This window comes from Vulpes vulpes, chromosome 14, assembly GCF_048418805.1.
Source record: "Vulpes vulpes isolate BD-2025 chromosome 14, VulVul3, whole genome shotgun sequence".
NCBI classification, from domain to species: Eukaryota; Metazoa; Chordata; class Mammalia; order Carnivora; family Canidae; genus Vulpes; species Vulpes vulpes.
Window position 1 is genome coordinate 23,171,576 of NC_132793.1, and position 18,221 is coordinate 23,189,796.

At 48.7% G+C, this 18,221-nt stretch overlaps 1 protein-coding gene across 2 annotated transcripts; it reads right to left on the minus strand.

Annotated features, from left to right (window-relative positions):
- Positions 1-52: 52 nt before the first annotated feature.
- Positions 53-13,607, minus strand: ERGIC3 (ERGIC and golgi 3). 2 transcript variants are annotated; one of them, XM_026009814.2, is made up of 14 exons: positions 13,263-13,458; positions 13,054-13,124; positions 12,862-12,949; positions 12,529-12,648; positions 7,313-7,406; positions 6,317-6,482; positions 6,116-6,173; positions 3,140-3,154; positions 2,465-2,496; positions 1,566-1,662; positions 1,424-1,488; positions 619-755; positions 468-523; positions 53-266 (listed from the first exon to the last, which is right to left on the minus strand). In XM_026009814.2, the coding sequence occupies exons 1-14, from the start codon at positions 13,348-13,350 to the stop codon at positions 187-189; spliced, it is 1,167 nt and encodes a 388-aa protein (XP_025865599.1). In that variant the 5' UTR covers positions 13,351-13,458; the 3' UTR covers positions 53-186. The 2 variants fall into 2 exon arrangements, with proteins under 2 accessions (XP_025865599.1, XP_025865603.1); XM_026009818.2 differs by lacking the exon at positions 3,140-3,154 and having other exon boundaries at positions 13,263-13,607.
- Between the last annotated feature and the right edge of the window lie 4,614 nt (positions 13,608-18,221).

An 18,221-nucleotide genomic window follows, 5' to 3' on the forward strand; every position in this document is an offset into this window, starting at 1 on the left:
GGGTTGTTTCTAGGCTCTGGTCAGATACAAGAAGCACACGGAGACCAGTGAGTACTATCACAATTAATAGATTTATCAACCTGGGCTCAGAACGACGGAGTGGGGGTGTGTGGGGACGAGGCTGGGAAATGACCACAGGGCCAAAGAGAAACAGGAGAAGGGAACAACAGAGGGGGAAGGAGACAACTACGTTGTCTTCCCAAGATCAATTTTCTTCTGGATGGCTCGAGCTGAGTGGTAGATGAGCGAATCGATGAGTCCAGCCACTGGGGAGAGAGATAGAGGCTGGCACTCACCCAACACGTGGCTGGACCCCAGAGCCAACTCACCTAACCGGCTAGGCCAGCATCTCCCCTTGGCTGCTGAGGTGCCCCTCCTTCCCCCCACCACAACTCTGGCAGGAAGCCCAGGCTTTATCTTCGCTGCCACACCCCAGCCCCAGCCCCAGCCAGCCTAGAGCTTCTGACCTGTGAACATGCCCCCAACGATGGCGCACACGCCCGTCAGGAAGTGTGTGAAGGACCTGGTGGAGGGACAGGGTGGGTGCCAGGGGCGGGTGTTAACAGGTACCCCTCCTCCCTGAAGCCCCAGGCCCCTCTCCGTCACCCCTGCCCTCACCTGTGCTTCTCTGTCAGCTTCACCATCATGGGTGACAGCTCATAGAGCACAAAGACTCCAGGAAGCCCCTGGTCACCCATCAGCCCATTGGCGACCTTCTCATGTCTGGTCACAGAGAACTGATTTGTCCTCAGCACCTGGGACAGGAAGGGAGTCAGGGCCAGGGCTGAGTCTGTGACCTGGCTCCCAAGCCCCCCAGCCCTATGCCTGTTCCTGCCCCTCATATGCGGTGCCTGCACTGTGCGGGAGGGAAAACAAGGCCCCGGTTGCTAGTGAACACCTCAAGGCCTAGGGACCCCCCGGACACTCTCTCTCAGCCAGCCTCACCATCTCAGCTTCTCCTTGGTCACCAGCTCTTTACAGTTTACCAATCCAGCTACATGCAGAGGGTTCTCTCAGCAGGGGTTCAGGGATGGGAAGCAACTCTCCAAGACCGCACACCACGAACTCCTGGCAAGGCCAGGCTTGACTTCCCGTCTGCCAAGATGCTGCTCCACTGGCCACAGTAGAAAGGGAAGGAGGGGACCCAGGAAGGGTGAGCTCCCAGCCCAGGCAGACCATGTGGACAGTGAGCACCAGAGGAATGGATGGAGGCAGTCTGGGCAAGTAGAAAGCACAAGTGCTCTCAAGCCTGACAGCCCGGGGCCTGCACTCTGGCTGTGGGGGTCCCATCACCTACTGCCCCTGCATGTCAGCTTGTCATCCATCAGCTGGGGAGAAGAGCAGCACCCCACTTCCCAGGTTGACAGGACTCAAGTGCTTGGCACCAGGAGGGACTCGGATACCCAAGCTCCTGCAGACTCACCTCTCCATCTACCTTCATGTACACTGTGGGCACCACCTTCACAAAGTACTGGAACATCATGGAGGCTGCAGGGAGAAGAGAGCACTGGGCATGAGTGCTGGACAGGGCTTTGGCAGCTGGGGGCCACCTTCTAGGCTGGTACCTTGGGGTGCGGTGACGTTGGTACGGTCCAGGGGGTTCACAATGCCTGGGTAGTCCTCCCCAAATGACAGGTGCCGGATATAGTGGGTCATGTTGATCTGCAAGCAACACCAACACGTGAGCCTCAAGCGCTCAAGGCCCCAACAGCCCTCACCCCATCGGAAGTTCTGTAGTTCAGCACAAGACAGGGGTACCTGGCTCTGGGGAGGGGGTGTGGGGAGATGGGGGAAGGAAGAAGAGGTCCTGCCTGGGAGATGTGACCAACACAGGCACCCCCACGCCCCACCGGGAACTCCTTTCTCACAGAGTTCACAGCCTCTGGGCCTCCACAGTTTGAGGCTCCGGCTGCATCCAAACACAAGGCACATAAAAACTGGGCACCGACTCCGTATGGCAGGGGCCCACTTTGCCTGGGAGTCTCAGGCCAGGGAAGCCCAGCCTAGAAGCGCCCCAGATTTCCCAGCTCCGACTCCTATCCTGCTCCAAACTTTATCAACCTCAGTCCTTAGAGGGATCTTTAAAAATCTGCAAATCTGATTATATCATGATCCTGGTTAAAGGGCCAACAGCTTGCATCGCTCTCAGGAGGAAGACCGACTACTGCTTGACTAGAGTCCCCCACCAACCTCTCCAGCCTCACCCCCCACACCAGCCTGGGCGGGGTCTGAGAGGTGCTCCACTCCCTCCTGACTTTGCCAGGGGGTCTCTGCCCAGGCCGCTCCTGTCCCCCATCCCCCACCTCTGGCCTGTGCAGATCTCAGTTCCTGACCCTCAGACCTATCCTCTGATAGAATACGGGATCTTTTTATCTGTGCCCCCTTCCCCAGTCATCCCTGTGGACACATGAAGCAGCAACCACTCCCACCCCATCCGCCTGCACGGCTTCTGGCTGGTACGTACGTTGTCGAGGCCGAAGCTCTGCAAATCATGGACTAGGAGAGAAGGGAGAATGTGTCACCGGGTGGAGCAGGACTGGCTTCCTGCCTCCCTCAGTGTCCTCGCTCGGGCCTCCTCACCCCTCCCTGAGTATGACTGCCCAGCTCCTCTTCGGCCCTTCATCCCCCCAGCCTGGCCCTGCTGGAGGGCAGCCCGTCAGGCCTGTCTTGGGCCTGTGTGCGAGTCCATGCCCTCCTCGGGCCTTAAGAACACAGACCCCACTTCCTTCCCAACATATACAGGGAGCCCTCTACGGGCATCTCCCAGGTTTCCACTCTCGCCCAGTCCCTGCTTGTACCTCAGGAGCCAAACCCTGCTGACTCTCGTCTCTCACTAAACACAGCTGATGGCCAATCACTGACAAGGCGAAGTGGGCCCTCAGAATGCTGTCCAAGCACTTTCCCTGGCCCCTTGGCCCCTACCCTCAGAGCCCTCAAAGGAAATGCCATGGGTACCCTGTACCGTCTATTCTAGAACAAGTGCTTCCTGCCCTCTGGTCCTGATCATTTCTGCTTCAAGGAACCCTACCTGAAAAGTAAGACCCCAATCCCAGGCCTGTCCAAACCTCCCCCCATCCTGGGAGGATAGGGTGCCCCAGAAGCCGGGGCTTGGCCTCCCTGGCGGGGCAGGGCCACTTACTCTCCACAGCATGTACTGCAGCATGAGGTAGGGAAGGAGAGAGAGGGGAAGAAGAGAAAAAAGATTGAGAGCTTCACAATGAGAACTATGGAGTAAGAGACACGGTAGAAAGGAAGCCTGGAGTATTCCTGCCTCGGCAGCAGGGTGTGGAACCAGCCAACAAGCCTCCTCCTGGTCCCATCCCCAGGAGACTCTTCCCTAGCCAGTGAATGCAGGGGCTCTTGAGGGCAGAAGTATGGTGGCCTGAGAAGAATAAAAGACTTAGAGCCAATAAACCACTTTCCTAGCTGTGTTACCTTGGGCAAGTCACTTGCCCTCTCTGGGCTTCAGCGATCTCTACAAAGGGCTGTCCTGAGGACCAGGTAGGATCTAAGACGGAAAAGTACTTGGTGAACTTTATAATTCCTGCTTCCTCCTCCAAGCAACAAGGATGTCAGGATCTAGCTCCCAAACCTTCAATCTAGCCAGATTATCTGGCCTCAGGCAATCAGAGCTTTGTATTTTAAACATCCTCCCAGGACACAGACCACCCCTTGCCCTGGGCTCCCTGACTCTGACAGCAGCCCAAGTGTGGGAGTGGAGAGGCTGTTGGGGCCTGCCAGCCCACTGCCTCCTCCCGAGTGCCTCCAGGCCCCATGCCAACAGCTCCACAGTGACCATCTTCCCACAGTCCCAGTGAGACCACCCTTCTCGACCCCCTCCAGGCCCACCTCCCATCCCTGACCCACACTCTGCCTCACCCCACACACTGCCTTCCGCACCAGCGGGGCTCTCCTATTACTCCTGCTCACTACAGCCCCTGGGCAGCTCAGGACTGCCGCTCATCTCTCACCCCTAGACTGCTGTCACACTGGCTCTGCAGGTCCCTTAACACCATCCCGACTCCCAGCCCTCCCAGGGGCCCCACATCTCATCAGTGAAACCCCTATATTTTCAACCTCTACTCCTTACACTCACCTTGTCACCCCAACTGCAGCCTGGCCCTCTTCTCATGGAAAGATCCTTTTCCCGGCAGCCTCCTCAGGGGTGACAAATTCTTCCCCACACTTACCCTCCTCCATAGCCTGAAGTGACGCCTTGCTCCTTAATATCACTTCCAGATCACTGTCCCTCGAGCTGCCCCCCAAATCCCCAGCTTTGCAGCTCATGGCAAACTATACCAACTCTCCTTTCTCATTTTCTCACTTAAGAGATCCACACAGAAGCGCTTCTCCTTGGTGGCTCTAGCCTCTGGCCACAACTCTCTCCTCACAACCCCATCACCCTTCCCCACAATCTCCTCATCACCAGGCATCCTGCCTGTACCAACTTCATTTGCCTTTCCTCCTGTCACCAGGTTTGGGCTTTCTACGCTTCTACAGCACTCGATTTTGTCCTCTTTTTCCTTCTCAAGGGTTTCACTCCAGCGACTGTCCCTCCCACTTGGAGCATGACTCTGGCTTTCTACGTAGTAGACTACTCCCATAGCATTTAATCTATGGTGACCTCACACATCTCCCTCAAGCCCAACATTTCCATCCAGCTTCAGCCCACTCTCCTCCCTTTAGAGCGAACTCCACAGAAGAGAGGTGCTTACTCACCCACTCCAACTCCACAACCTGTCCCTCCTGAGCCACATAGCAGGTGCTCCCTATCACTCCATGAAAACTGCTGCCAAGGTCACAATGACCACTGTCCTGTCACACACCCAGTGGGCAACTCTTACTTGTTGTCCAGAAGCATCTGATCTGGGTTTGGAAACACCTCCATCTGAGGGCTTTCAGGACACCACGTCTTGGCTGGCATTCTCATCTGACCAGCGCTCCTACGGGTCTCAGCGGCTGCTCCCTCCCCATGCCCGCCTTCATCCTCTGACCTGGAGGCACACTGCTCAGTCCTTGGAGCTCTTCCTCTCCGCCTACCCTCACCTCCAGGGCAACCTCATCCAGACAAGAGAGCAGCCTACCTCTGCAGAGTCAGGTCCCCTCATGTAGCACCTCCTCAGAGCCCTAGGATGGCTCCGCGTCTCATGGAGGCTAAAAGTTCTTGTCCCTGGGGTGCCCTTCAGAGCACAGGGATGTGGCCCTGTTAGCTGGCTCACCTCATCACTGAGCACACCGCCAGCACCAGCTTGCTGTGCACCACTGCCCCCCCTTCTTTCTGTGCCTCCAACTCGCCAAGCCAGTTCCCAGCTCAGAGATTTGGATACATGACAGCACACTCCTACCATCCCCTAGAGCCCCTCACCTCCGTCCTCTTTACCCTGCCTTCCTTTGGTTCATAGTACTTAATAGCACCTGAGAGTCCATATATTTCACATACTTGTTTTCAGTCTGTTTCTTTACTAGAATGTTGAGGACCAGGACTGTTTTGTTCAGAGCTGTATTGTTAGCACCCAGGCTACAAGGGGGGACACAGTGACTGCTAAATATCTAGCGAATATACAAATGAATAAATGAATGAAAATAAATTCCATTAGTTCATCCCTGTGGACAACCGTGTGAGGGAGGTACTAGTATCTTCAGCCCCATTTCATAGGAGAAGAAACCGAGTAGGGCTCAATGGCCCCCAAATCTGATATAACTCTCAGGAAGTGGGTGAACCTGCACTCCAATCCAGCTTTGCTGACCCCAAGGCCTTCCATACAGCTCACTTGATATTGGGGGGCTACCTTTGGAACAAACGCCCTCCACAGCTGGGCTTATGCTGCCCTTCAGCTCGTGCTGTCCTTCATTGACACCAGCACCCCAGGACAGAAGGACTTGCCTGTCCATTTTATAAAGTAGGAAACAAGCTCAAAAAGGTTAAGAAACTTGCTCAAAGTTTCACACAGCCGGTAAGGTCTGAAACTGAACCCAGGCAGTCTGGTTCCTCAGCCTGTGCTCTTATAATTGCTGCCCCGAGCTGAGGGTCTCCTTCAGGCCAAAGACACACAACCTGGGCAGGTGAAGCAGCGCTCAAACTTGCCTGGGCTCCCAGGGTTTGAGGCTTACTCACCGTGCACGTGAGACTGCTGGAAGCTCTTCCCGGGAGCAAAGTGGAAGTTTCCAGCCACCTGTAGGGGACATTCCTGCTCATTCTCCAGCCGTCTCCTCCCTCCCCTCTCTCTCCTGAGGGCCTGAGTGGGCCCTGGGCTCACAGTGGAACAGGCCGATCCATAGTTCGGCTGGCCCTCTTCCGCCATAGTCCCTCCTGTACCTTGTTGACTTCTAAGAAGCCATATACTTGGCAGCCTTCATTCTTCTGCTCCTGCATCTTCTGGCTGAAGCCTTCTCGCCGGCACTGCTCAATAGTGTCTGGGTTCTTGAAGGCCCAACCCCGACGGCGATAGGCCTCCCGCACATCCTCACAGGTGTTACAGCACCTGTGGAAGGGTGGGGGGCAGTGGGGGGTGGGGAGTGAGAGCGTCACAGACGCACAGACACAGAGTTGGTACCTTGGGACATTGAGTGGTTCTGTCCGCTAGTGAAGCCTCTACCAACTGCGTCCCTGACCACCAAATGTTCTCAAACTCTGTGCCCTCGGAGGGAGCAGGACTCTTAAAAATACACATTCCCGTTCTGTTTGTGATGATGAAAAGTTTTAGGACATAGCGCGGTGATGGTTCCACAACAGTTAAATGTAGTTAATGCCACTGAATTGTACAAGTGAAAATAGTCAAAATGGTAAGTCTTAGAAGTCACATATACTTTACCACAATGCAAAAAAATATTAAATACATATTCCCAGGCCCTACCCTAGACCTGCTTCTCAGGGGCCAGGGCCTGAGGAACATAACAGCAGTGGCCATATATCAAGGGCTGAATTACCTGGGCTGGGCCTTCAAGCTCAGGGCTTTACATACACTACACGGCTCATCCTGATGTGACTGTCATGGGTGTTATCATCATCCCCCTTCACGAGAGAGGTTAATTATGTGGCTTTGCTCAAGGACACAAGGGTGGAACCCAGGCATCTGGACTCTAGAGACCACCTGTGAACCAGAGTGGGGACTTCAGCCTCATTCCCTGCTGTGGCCTCACGCAGGGCCTGGCCACAGAGCCCCAGCTACTTGCACGAGGATCAGTGACTGAGGTGCGCACCCCATCCCTGTTAAACTCTTGGTCCAACTTCTTCCCCAGCTGCAGTCTGACACAGGCTGAGGATGGTTCACACACAGCACCCCCAACCCGGCCCCCCCAGGGTCTGGCTCACTTGATGTCTTCTGTCTCGGCACCGTAGCAGCTCTCACAGCGATCAGGGTTCAAGGAGTCAGGGTCAAACACCTTTACCTCGACTTTCCCGAGCTCTAAGGGGAGGGCAGAGGTAGGGGCATCAGCTCGGAGCAGAAAGAGTGAAATCTGCACCCCTGATCCCTGCACAGGCCCTTTGGCCTGTGGCTTGGGAATAATAAAAGCCATAGTAATAGCTAATATTGGGGCACCTAGGTGGCTCAGTTGGTTAAGCAACTGCTTTTGGCTCCTGGGATTAAGCCCTGTGTCAGGCTTCCTGCTCAGAGGGGAGTCTGTTTCTCCCTCTCCCTTGCTCCTCCCCCTCACTTCTCTCTCAAAAAAATAAAATCTTTAAAAAAAAAAGCTAATATTTATATGGTGCACACTATGTGTCATTCACTAAGCACTTCCACACATATATTATTTCCTTAAATAAGTACTAGTCATGAAACAGTAACAGCAAATGCTAAATGTTAGCTGACTATAGGTTGCTGTGCACAGAATGTCTCCTTTTACCCAGACGCAGACCCTATGAATCTGGGGATTATTATCATCTGCATTATACTTGCAAAGGTACAGAGGCTCAGAGACAAGAAGTGGCTTTGTGACACAGTAAGTGGCAGATTTCAGACCCAGTTCCGAAGCGTATGCCTTTAGCTACCTCTTGGTGGTGCTCCTCAGACCTCTCCACACCAACCCCCTGCCAGTAACTACCTCCTCACTGCAGATTTCAATATTCAATACCCTGACCTCCTTACTTCCAACAGTCATTGTATCTTGTCATCTCATTATCATCTCCCTTCATTTCCACACACACACAGCTAGACCTTGTTATTTCCAATGACTGCAAACCTTCTACAATTCAATTTCAAGGATCCCAATCTCCAACTACTTACCCTTATTTTCCCAGCTCACTATCTCCAGTACCCAGAAACCAATTCTTTGACAACAGTGACACTATCACACCCGCATGCCCTCAATTCCCTCCTTATTTAAATTCCATGGTCCAAATGGGGAATGGACTATCTCTCTTCAATAGATGCTGCTGGGAAAACTGGATATTCATATGCAAAAAATGAAAATGGACCCCTATCTTACACAACTCACAAAAATTAACTTGAAATGATTAAAGACTTAAATGTAAGACTTGATACTGTAAAACTCCTAAAAGAAAATAAGGAAAGAGCTCCTTGACGTTGGTCTTGGCAATAATTTTTTGGTTATGACACCAAAAGTACAGGTAACAAAAGCAAAAATAAACAAATGGAACTACATCAAAATGAAAAGTTTCTGCACATCAAAAGAAACAGTTAGCAAAATGACAAGGCAACCAATGGAATACAAGAAAATATTCACAAATGATATATCTGATAAGGGGTTAACATCCAAAATATATAAAGAACTCCTACAGCTCAACAGCAAAACAAACATGCAAGCAACCTAATTTAAAACGGGCAAAGGACCTGAATAGTCATTTTTCAAAAGAACATATACAAATGGCCAACAGATGAATGGAAAAGAGCTCTACATCATTAATCATCAGAGAAATGCAAGTCAAAACCATAAGATACCACCCCCTGTTAGAATGGCTATTATCCAAAATAAATAAATAAATAGAAACAAGAAGTAAGGGACGCCTGGGTGGCTCAGTATTGAACGTCTGCCTTTGGTTCAGGGCGTGATCCCGGGATCCAGGATCCAGTCCCACATTAGGCTCCCTGCAGGGAGCCTGCTTCTCCCTCTGCGTGTCTCTCATGAATAAATAAATAAATCTTCAAAAATAAATTTAACTTAAAAAGAAAAAAGAAATAATTAGTATTAGGGTGCCTGGCTGGCTCACTCAGTAGAAAATGTGATTCTTGATCTTGGGATTGTAAATTTGAGCCCCACATTAGGTACGGAGCCTACTTAAAAAAAAAAAAAAAAAAGATATAACTATTATTGACAAAGATGTGGAGAAATGGGATCCCTTGTGCACTGTTGGTAGGAATGTAAATTGGTGCAGCCACTATGGAAAACAGTACAGAAGTTCCTTGAAAAATTAAAAAAACTACCATATGTTCTAGCAATCTCACTTCTGGGTATATATCTCCCACCCCCCCAAAAAAATCCTATCTCATATAGGTATCTGCAGTCCCATGTTCTTTGCAGCATTACTTACAACACCCAAGACATGGAAACAATCTAAGTGTCCATCAGCAGATGAACAGATAAAGAAAATGTGTATACACATAATGGAGTATCATTCAGCCATTAACAAGAAGGAAATCCTGTTATTTGCAACAACATGGATAAACCTTGAGGACATACGCTAAGTGAAATAAAACAGAAAAAGACAACTTTATGCTGTCACTTATACGTGGATTCTAAAAAAGCCTAATTCATAGAAACCGAGAATAGAATGGTAGTTGCCAGGGGCTGGGAGGTAGGGGCTGGGAGATGTTGGTCAAAGTGTACAAACTTCCAGTTATAAGATGAAATAAATTCTAGGATGTAATGTACAGGATGGTGACTATAGTTAACGATACTTTATTGTATACTTGAAAGTTGCTAAGAGAGTAAATCTTAAATGTTCTCACCACACACACAAAAAAGGTTAACTATGTGAAGTGATGGATGTGTCGGCTAACCATACTGTGGTAATCATTTCATAATATATATGTAATCGGATCATCACATGGTACACTTTAAATTTACACAGTGTTACGTTTCTTTCTTTTTTTAAGTAGGCTCCAATGGGGCCTGAATCCATGACCCTGAGATCAAGACCTGAGCTGAGATCAAGAGTAGGACACCTAACCAACGGAGCCAGCCAGGTGCCCTCACAATGTTATATTTCAATTATATCTTGACAAAGCTGGATAATAAATTCCATGGTCCACTACTCTAATTCTTCTCTTGCACATAACCAGAACCCATCTGTTCCTCTCTCGTGTTGTACAACCCTAGCAAAACCCAAGCCCTAGTTAAATTCAATTCTGTGCCTACTTGCCTGTGCCTCCCTTAAGACTGCCTGGCGATCTTACTTCATTTCGCTAATCAGCTCACTTGCCCATTCTCTGGGATGACTAATTTGTATCTTTCCCTCTCATCTTAGGCTTCCAAAATCCCTTTCCCTTTCTTCATTCTTAGCTAATGATCTTGCTCTCAATTTCCGTGAAGAACAGAGAAGCAAGAGAACCCATTTCATCTCCCCACCAAATCCACTATGCCACCTGCATTCTCTGCCACCCCCCACACTTTCTCTGCTCTCTCTTATGGCAAAACTCCTGAAAGTGTTGTTTTTCCTCAATGTCTCTATTTCCTTTTCTGTTCTTTGATCAGATTTTCATCCTTAACAGTATCAAAACTATTCTTTTTAAAGTCTCCACTGGCCTCCATGTTGCCAATCGCAATGGTCAACTCTTACTCCTTTTACTGGACTATCAGTGGTTTTTGACAGTTGCTTACCCTCTCTTCTCGAAACTCTTCCTCCACTTGGCTTTTGCAACATCTCTTGGTTCTCTTCTACCTTAATGGCTCTTAATCTTCAATCCTGGATCCTCATTTCCTGACCTCTAAATATTGGAGGAGCTCAGGGTACAGTCTCTAGACCTCCCTCTACTTACATTTACTCCCTAGGTTTTCTCTTTAGTCCAATGGCTTTAAATACCATCTGCATGCTGATAACTCCTATATTTATTTCTCCAGCCTTTCTCTAACGTCTAGACTGGTACATCTAACTGCCTCCTTAACATCATAAGGGTATAAAATGGGCATCCCTAATTTAATATGCCTCAAACATGAAATCTACCCCCAAATTCTCATCCTTCCCTGTGGGACCAGTTCCCAAGAAGTCCCCAATGACCACCACCTCCTGGTATTCACATCCTTATGTAGCCCTACCTCCCATAATGAATAGGGCTGATCTGTGTAACCATTTGTGTATTGCAAAAATGATGGTGTCCAACTTCTAAGATCACAAAAGAAGCTGTGATTTCTACTTTGTGCTCTCCCAGATCACATACAAAAGTAGAAGCCAGATGCCATGTTGTGAGGACATGCAAGTAGCTCTTCCTAGAGGTGCATGTGGTGAAGGCACTGAGGCATCTTGCCAATAGCCTTACGCATGAGCTCCCTTAGAAGCAGATCCTCTAGCCTTAGTCAAGCCTGCAAGATGACTAGATCCAACAGCTTGATTGCAATCTCATAAGAGACCCTAAGCCAGAACCATCCAACCATATCACTTTTGAATTCCTAACCCACAGAAACTGAAAAAACAAATGTTTGTCCTATTAAGCCACTAATTTTGAGGGTAATTTGTTACACGGTAGCAGATATATAATATAACAAATTATCTTTTTCTTCTCTGGTCATGCTTATTGCAAGTCAATCATTTGTTCAGGCCAAAAACCTTGGAATCAACCTTGACTCTGCTCTCTTATGCACAATATCCAATCCTACAGCAGATTTTCTGGTTTTACTGGTGTTCAAAGTATATCTGTGAATAAACAACTGATAAAGCTCACAAAATAGCAATCCCTAAGGTATGAGAAATCATAGCTTTGAGGAGGGTTTTGCTATGGTGGGAAGCTGAGTTAATATAGGTGTTGTGAGGCCACCTAAAAGCAGGAAAGGAACCTAGGGTGAAGAGCCACTCTATACCAGGCATCATACATATATGACTTCATTTGATCTGGTAATTCAATGTGGTGGGTAGTATGGTTTATCACCACTTTACAGCTGAGGCCGTAGACTGTAAGAGACAAAGTTACATCTGAATTCAGGCAATCTAACTCAAGAATGTAAATTTAACCTGAAGGCATCCTGCATTCCAAAGGGGAAGAGCATTAAGGACTGAATTTAGCTAACGATGGGGAAGCAAACACCCAGAGAAATGTGGGTCCATCTAGATGAGTTCTGCCAAGGCAAGAGCACATAAGATCCAACCTCAACCTTCTGTTACTCAACTGTGATGGGTAGGGACTGGAGACTGCTGAAGATGATAGCCAACTAGAGTACTCTACTCAATATACAGAGGCCAGAAGCTTGGATTTCAGGCCACTCTGATTCTTAATAACTGGGGTACCCTAAGCAAGCCACTTGACTTCTCTGGGTCTTAGCCGCTTCATTTGTCAGTTGGTCGGCCACATCCCAGAAAGAAGGGCTTGGGCATGTCCAGCTCTGGGATCTAAGATCTGGCCTCCTCCCCACAGTTACCATGACGCTCGGCCTCTGAGCTCACGGGGATGCCATCCTTATCTAGCCGTTGCTTAAACAGGTTGTGTTCCACATCCAGCTGCTGTTCCCCAGCCACATCCATGGCATCGATGCTCAGATCTGGAAGCAGGAAGTCAGGGTAAGGTACTGGGAACCTAAGGGCAAGGGAGGAATCTGGGTTTTGGAGGGTAAGGGGATGCTGGGACTGTCTTGGGGCACCAATGGATTAGGGGAAGAAGGTTGTCCAGGGGTCCAGTCCAGAACCCAAGATGGAGGTGTGCAGCTGGAAGCCCACCTGAGAACTTGCAACTCCCACCCCTGGTGGGTACTCACAGGCACAGGGCATGTGCGGAAAAAACACGTCGATGTTGATTTTCAGTTTATCTCCCCGTGACTTGTCCACGTAGAGTTCAGGATGCACCTGGAGCAGCACTACTTCAGTAAAACTTGACACCCATGCTTCTCCTTCCCTACTCTCCTCCCTAAAATGCCAAGCCCCGCCCACGTACTAGCCCCGCCCCTTACCTCAGTGGTGAGGTAATACTGCAGCTCGGACAGAAACAGTAGCAGCATGAGAAGGCCACTGACAATGGTCACTGCAGGGAAGGGAGCGAGGGTCAGAAGGGCCTCTGCTCACTCTCTCAAGCCCCCCCATAGGCCGAGCTGGGTCCGGGAGTCCCGGCCAGCCTCTCGGACACCTCTGTCCCCGCGACCCCGGCCCCGCCGCGGCCTACCCGTGGCGCCCCCGCAGGTCTTGACCCGGAAGTCCTCCAGAGTCTTGGGGTAGGCATCGAACTGCTTGAGCTTCCCCAGCGCCTCCATGGGGACCAGCCGGAAAGGGGACGCCAGCCGGCCCGCCCCTGCAGCCTCCTGCTTCCGGCCCGGAGCTGGAGCCACGCCCCCCCCTGTGCGCACGCAGGCGCAGCAACGCGCACGCTTGGCCCCACCCCTCGCTCGCCTTCTCCCCGGAGCCGCCCCGCCCACCAGCGTTGGGGGCTGCGGCGTCTAAACCCCGCGGTGGGTTCTGGTCCTGTGGTCGCGGCAGCCCTGTCCAGTGGACCCGGTGCCCGGAGGCGAGTCTGCGGGGCAGAAATAGTAGTAGCAGCATTCGCTTGCCTTGACCTGGGAGCTGCGCCAAGAGTTTCACATCAGACTCTTGGAACAACTTGGAACCTCCCAGAACAGCGCCTTTCAAAGTGTCCCCAGCCAGAAACCTCATCATCACCTGGGCACCTGCTTATAATGCGTTATTATTGGGCCGCACCACAGACCTGCTGAATCACACTCTAGGAGTGGCTCCCAGGTGATTCCCTGCAGTTTGGGAATCAGTGCTGTAGAAAGTAGGTGTGACTTTTATCTCCATTTTCTGAAAGAGAAACTGCCCTGTAGAAGCAAGAAGTAAGTTTCCCTAGGTCACAGCCAGTTAATGGCAGGCCCTGATTCCGGCCATTTCTTTTGGACCTCAAAATACCCCGGGTGCCAGGGCCTGTTGGGTTGATTGTACTCGAACAGCCTCTCAGTGGTTCTGGCTCATGAAGCTGCTTGGCTCAGATCATTTCAGTGATATAAGACCAGAACTTTGATAAAAGGTGGCACAGGGGACTGTGATAGTCTGTAGGAGAAATGGACTTGCTGGGTTAGGGAAGGCTTCCAGGAAGAGGAGGAGGGACCCCTGTGGGTGCCCTGTGGCTCTGACTCAGGAGAAGCTGAGCAATGTCAAGAGTCCTCCTGCCCTCAGGCTGCAGTTTGCTAGGGAAGTGCAGAAAGAAAACAAGCTCCTGTTAGCTGGAAACTGACAATATGCCTAGGGCTGTAATCCTTTCTACCCTCAGAACAACCCTGGAGGGTAGGTGCTATTTCAAACCTCACTCTTAGATGAGGAAGCCATGGAGTGTACTGACTTTGCTTGCCTTAGATTAATGGGTTCCAAGCCTGGTTTTTCTAGCTCCAGAGCCTGGGTCTTTTCTGCGCATTAGCTACCACCACCAAGTGTGAGTGACATGTATTCTCAGGTGAAGTCCCAGAGACGTGAGCAGAAATCGTCCCCTGCTCTCTGGCCTGTGCCTATTTTGTGCTCTTCCTAACCCTCTCTACTCAGTGGGGCTCCAGGTAAATGATGCTCATTCACTCCTTCAACACATATTTATTGAGCTCTTCCTGTTTCCCAGCTCTTCCCTGGGTTATGGGAATACAATGGTGAATAAGACAGACTGGGCTCACGCCTACTCTCAAGGAACTTTCAGTGTGGGTTAGAAAGAGGTATACAAGAAATATATACATTCGACTTAAAAATGGTTAAGATGGTAAAATTTATGTGTATTTTACAACATAAACAATTGGAAAAAATAAAAAGCAAGGGCACCTGAGTGGCTCAGTTGGTTAAGCATCTAACTCTTGATCTCAGCTCAGGTCTTGATCTCAGGGTCGTGTGTTCAAGCTCTGTGTTGGGCTCCCCACAGGGCATGGAATTTACTAGAAAGAAAGAAACAGAGAAAGAAAGAAAAAACTAAAAAGCAGAATGTGCCTTGTACTGTTAAGCAAATAATCAGGGAACTGTAACAGTGACAACTGGGACAAGGGACTTTATGTTTTAGGAATTCCAGAATTAAAAAAGAAAAAAAAAAAAAAGGGAATTCCAGAATTAGATGGTCCTTCCCTTTCCAGACTTCTTTTAGGTGGCCATGACAGGAGACCAAGTCGCTGAATAGTTAGAGATTGCACTCTTCATAATGTCAGGCTTTATACTCACGCTTCAACCTTCTCCATCAAGGTGGGATCCATCAACCTTTGGAGCAGGTGGGGCCTGCACAAGACGGCCTCACTGTGCACGTGGGGCAGCCAGCAGAGGGGGTCACTGGCCCCGGTTGCTGCAGCCTACAAAGCCCAACGGGAGAAGAGGAAGATTTCAGTCTCTTTCGTTGGTTTCTTCTGCCCTGTCATAGTCTTCTTTCACCTTATTTTCACACTGATGAATGAACTTTTCCTAACTGTTAAAGAAATAAATGCATTTGGGGCACCTGGGTGTCTCAGTGGTTAAGTGTCTGCCTTCTGCTCACGTCGTGATCCTGGGGTTCTGGGATGGAGTCCTGCATCCAGCTCCCCGTGGGGAGCCTGCATCTCCCTCTGCCTGTGTCTCTGCCTCTCTGTGTGTCTCTCATGAATAAATAAATAAGTAAGTAAATAAATAAATAAAATCTTAAAAAAAAAAAAAGGAAAGAAATGCATTTGCAGATGTTACATATTCTCCTTTCCCAGTGCAGATGGACCATTTTTCTCTTGGGAGAAATATGGAGACCTCAGTGTATCTGGATTAAACACAATAGTCACAGTGTAGAAATCCCACTGCTTCCCCTGAGAAGGAAGACTCAGAACACAGCTGTGTCAGTGGGGCTCAGAGTCCAATTAGGAGAGCTTACAGACTTTAATAATATTGAGGTCAGAGAGTGGACTTCAAGATGAGTGACATTTAAAATGAGACTTGAGGGCAGCTGGGGTGGCTCAGCGGTTTAGCGCCGACTTCAGTCCAGGTGTGATCCTGGAGACCCGGGATCGAGTCCAACGTCAGGCTCCCTGCGTGGAGCCTGCTTCTCCCTCTGTCTGTGTCTTTGCCTTCTCTCTCTCTGTGTCTCTCATGAATAAATAAATAAGATCTTTAAAAAAAATAAATAAAATGAGACTTGAAGAAAAGGAAGGAACAGAGAGATGAAGTACTAAGCGCGAGGGAGTAATGTGTTCTAGGAAGAGGAATTACAAGTGCAAAGTTCCTGGGACAAGATAGAACTTAAAGTTCTAGAAACAAAGAAAAAAACAATGCCTGGAAGATGTGAGATAAGTGAGGATTTTGGATTTTATTCTGCATGCAATGGGATGCCATTTTAAGGGTTTAAGCAGGAAATCAACTTAAGGTCATGCCAGTTGCTAGGTGAAGAATGGATGAGGGATGGATAGAACAGAAGTAGATATACCAGTTAGGATGCTACTGCAGGCTGTGGAAGGAAATATAAATTTCCTCTTTAGAAAATATAAGCAAAAATAGAATATGAGCTTCCATTTTAATAAAGGAATCTTTTATTTCTGTAAAATACTTTTCTGGCTTGCTCTGTTGAGCTAAGACAGTGGTTCTTTGGGATGCTTGGGTGGCTAAGTGGTTGAGCATCTGCCTTTGGCTCAGGGCGTGATCCCAGATTCCCAGGATCGAGTCTCACGTTGGGCTACTTGCATGGAGCCTGCTTCTCCTCCCTCGTCCTGCGTCTCTGCTGCTCTTTCTGTGTCTCTTATAAATAAAAAAATCTTAAGAAAGAAATTAAGGCAGTGGTTCTTAAAGTCTGGTCCTCTGAACCAAAAGCATTGCTACCACCTGAAAACTTGTTAGAAATGCAAATTCTCAGGCACACCCCAGAAAAACTAATCCAGAACCTCTGGGGATGAGGCTCAGCAGTCTGTGTTTTTATTAAGCTTTCCAGGTGATTCTGAGGCATGCTCTTGTTTAAAAAGCACTGGGCTAAGAAAATCTGAAGCAAATACTTTTAATGTGTACTGTGGTGCAACCCGCACAAGGAAGGATCTTCTTTCAGTATTTGTAAAACATTATTTAATTACATGAATCATGAAACAATGACTCGTAAGCAAGCTCATTATAAAGGTTGTAGTTCTAATAAAATAATATGTAGACTTAATCCTGGAAACCTTCCGGCTGAGAAACATCTTGAAATGCTAAAAAACAATGATCTCTTGGAACAGATAGCTGACTCATGAAAAAGTAAGAGAAATTCCCAGGGGCTAGAAGTGAAAGAGTTGAAAAAAGCAGTAAGCTTGTGAGCTGACTTTGTGACTCTGGGATAGGATGAGGAGAGGTGGCTAATGGACCTGGGGTGTCAGTAATCTACAAGTTTGGGGTTTCTTTCTTCCTTCTCTCATTCTTAGCATATAATAATTCATAGTAACATAGATATTTACAGCTCACAAATCACTTTCATATAAAAGATCTTATAGCCTGGAAAGTAATGTGTTGGTAGCTATAATGTGGTAAGTGCTACATTAATTTAGCAAGGCTTTGGAAGGCAGTGACTTTTTTTATTGGAATCAAATAGATGGGAGGAGAATGGTTTCATAAAGCATTTTTTAGTCAGTGTGGCCTGAACTCCCCATGACCATATTGTACTGTCTTATAATCATTGTCAAAAAATAATGGGCGATGTCTTTTTTTGGGTATTGGCTATTAATGCCTATATAGGTAAAGGAGATGATACCTCCAGGCCTCAATAAAAGGGTGGCTTCTTGGGACGCCTGGGTGGCTCAGCGGTTGAGCGTCTGCCTTCCACTCAGGGCATGATCCTGGGTCCGGGGATTGAGTCCCACATCGGGCTCCCTTCAAGGAGTCTGCTTCTCCCTCTATCTGTGTCTCTGCCTTGCTCTCTGCATCTCTCATGAATAAATAAATAAAATCTTTTTAAAAAATGGCTTCTTAACAGAGCTAGGCCCATAGAAAAAGGATAGGCCAGAAAAAACAAAGTATCCACTTGTGCAGGAAGAGAAAGAGAATGCTTGAGAGTATCTCAACTTGTGTCTTTGATAAAAATAAATCATTGCTGGGACATAGTAATCACAGGCCTGTCTTCATAAAAGTTTGGAGTTTGGATTTATATTCTCTGCTTAGTCTAGAAGCTCCAAAGTGGAGAAATTAAGTAACAATA